This window comes from Sinocyclocheilus grahami, unplaced genomic scaffold (genome assembly GCF_001515645.1).
Source record: "Sinocyclocheilus grahami isolate Dianchi unplaced genomic scaffold, SAMN03320097.WGS_v1.1 scaffold1381.1, whole genome shotgun sequence".
Classification (NCBI taxonomy): Eukaryota; Metazoa; Chordata; class Actinopteri; order Cypriniformes; family Cyprinidae; genus Sinocyclocheilus; species Sinocyclocheilus grahami.
In genome coordinates this window covers 248,670-250,965 of record NW_015506560.1, presented here as the reverse complement: position 1 = coordinate 250,965, position 2,296 = coordinate 248,670, and the positions used below count along the sequence as shown (strand labels likewise).

The 2,296-nt window shown below is 41.5% G+C and overlaps 1 protein-coding gene across 1 annotated transcript in view; it reads left to right on the top strand.

Annotated features, from left to right (window-relative positions):
- Positions 1 to 433: 433 nt before the first annotated feature.
- LOC107569785 (uncharacterized) overlaps positions 434 to 2,296 on the top strand; it is an 8,518-nt gene continuing 6,655 nt past the window's right edge. The window contains exons 1-4 of the mRNA XM_016255939.1: positions 434 to 758; positions 854 to 1,198; positions 1,282 to 1,410; positions 1,549 to 1,578. Coding sequence (XP_016111425.1) covers positions 512 to 758; positions 854 to 1,198; positions 1,282 to 1,410; positions 1,549 to 1,578 — 751 coding nt within the window. The 5' untranslated portion in view covers positions 434 to 511. The remainder of the gene's footprint in view (positions 759 to 853; positions 1,199 to 1,281; positions 1,411 to 1,548; positions 1,579 to 2,296) is intronic.

The following is a 2,296-nucleotide window of genomic DNA, read 5'->3' as shown; positions in this document are numbered from 1 at the left end:
TAGCCACGAATATCTTTCATGCTTTAAGAAAGACAGGACTTAACTTTGAAGAACAAGCTCAACTTCAACATTAGTTTCTAAACAAGTCGCTGAACATGAGGCCCAACAGAGAGGGAATCCTCAATTAAAAATCCTAAATATTTATATTGTGAAACTACTTCTATCACCAAGCTTTGGAGAGTAAGCGAGCATGCATTTTTTGAGGGTGTAGACAGTCTATTTGAAAACTGGTGGGGTAGGTTTTGTTCTGAGTAAGACATTGCAGACATTTTCAAATATGAACTTGACAAAAGCTTTTATCCAAAGCAACTTGCATTGCTTTCAAGGTAAACAGTGTTAGTTCATGCACGTCTAGAAATATGGGGACCCAAATGTGATGTCATTTGATAAATCAATGAAGAACTCAGTATCTCCGACTGTTTCCGTTTGTTCTGCAGGTGTGTTTGGTGTTGATGGAGTGAAGACAGTGATAGAGGGAGATTCTCTTACTCTACAGACTGATTTTATTGAAATGCAGAAAGATGGTCTAACAGAGTGGAAAGTTAATAACACTAACATCGCAACAATCAATAAAGGAACTGGTAAAGTTGAATACAGTGATGATAAACTGATGATGATGTTTAGCGGCAGACTTAATCTGGATCAAACTGGATTTCTCACCATCTGGAACATCAGAATCAAACACTCAGGTGAATATAAAGTAGAGAGCATCAGCAGCGTAGGGACCAAATCCAAGACGTTCAAAGTTATTGTGAAAGGTGAGTCAATTAAATCTGGACTTCTTTGTGAGAGTATGCAAGCTGAAATAATTGACTGTTAAGAGAGAGTCATCACTGTGAAACTATTTTTGCAGAATCTCCACTCAAATCTGTTGAAGATAAAGATGAAATAAAGGTATTGTCAGCCACGAAGGGAAATTCTGAGACTCTACACACTGAAATTGAACTACAGAAACATGATCTAATACTGTGGAGATTTGGAGCTGAAGGATCTCTCATTGCTAAAGGCGATACAGAAGACAATCATATGTCATACTATGATGATGATGATGGGAGATTCAGAGGCAGACTGGAGCTGGACAGTGAGACTGGATCTCTGACCATCACAGACCTCGAAACTGAGCATACTGGAGAATTTAGACTAAAGATCATCAGCGACAGAAGGATCTTATTCAAAAGATTCACTGTTACTGTCTCTGGTGAGTTGCTTTATTCTTACAAATCTACTGTCTACTAATAATTTACATATTCAATTAATGACTGTCTCTCTTTATCATTTCAGAACCAGGTCTGTCTCCAGGTGCTGTAGCAGGAATATGTGTTGCTATTCTACTGGTTGCTGCAGCAGCTGTAGCTGCTGGTGTTGTGATTTATTATCGAAGCAATCACTATAAAGTAAAAAGACTAATATGTAAGTCATACAAAAGTTATGCAGATGATGAAGAATCACACAGTATCATCATGTTCATTAATTTCTTCTGTTTCTGTTCTGTTCATTCATTTCATCTGTCCATTCATTTCTTTTTCTATGTACTGCTGTGACTTGAAGCGAAGTTCTCTGAACAACTAAAGCAAATGAGTAAGTATTACACCTGGTATGAGAGAAAACGTCTCAGGTTACTTATGTAACCATGGTTCCCTGAGTAGGGAACGAGACACTGCGTCCTCTAGGGGTCGCTATGGGGAACGCCTCGTCGTGACCCGTGTCTGAAGCATACATTGAAAAAACACCAACACGTTGGCCGGCGACAGCCCATGACGTCACTACCGGTGCGACTATAGTATAAATAGGCGTCGGGAGAACATGTCATTCACTTCTTCGTCTGAAGCTTCCGTTCGAAGCATGGCAAGAAGCCTAGAGGACGCAGTGTCTCGTTCCCTACTCAGGGAACCATGGTTACATAAGTAACCGGAGACGATCCCTTTCAAGGGAACTTCGAACTGCGTCCTCTAGGGGTCGCTATGGGGAACGGTATACCCACGCCACCATGCTGAGGGGAGTGCAAGCCAGAACCATGGCGAGCACTAAGAACCAACTCTACCATATTGCTATGGGAGTCACTCCTGGGACGTTAGACGGCTGTCAGTGACGTTATTCCCTACGGCCAAAAGCCTAGACTACATACCCCAAAATACATACCTGTTAGGGCCAGACTTCTGGGCCTGGGGTAGAGCTCAAGTCTTGGAATCAGGAATAGATTCCTTTAAGGGAATACGACCAAGAGCCTAGAATCATACTAGTCTTGGCCTGTCACACAGTTTCTCTTTGTATGTGCTGAAGGAACTGTCTCAACAGA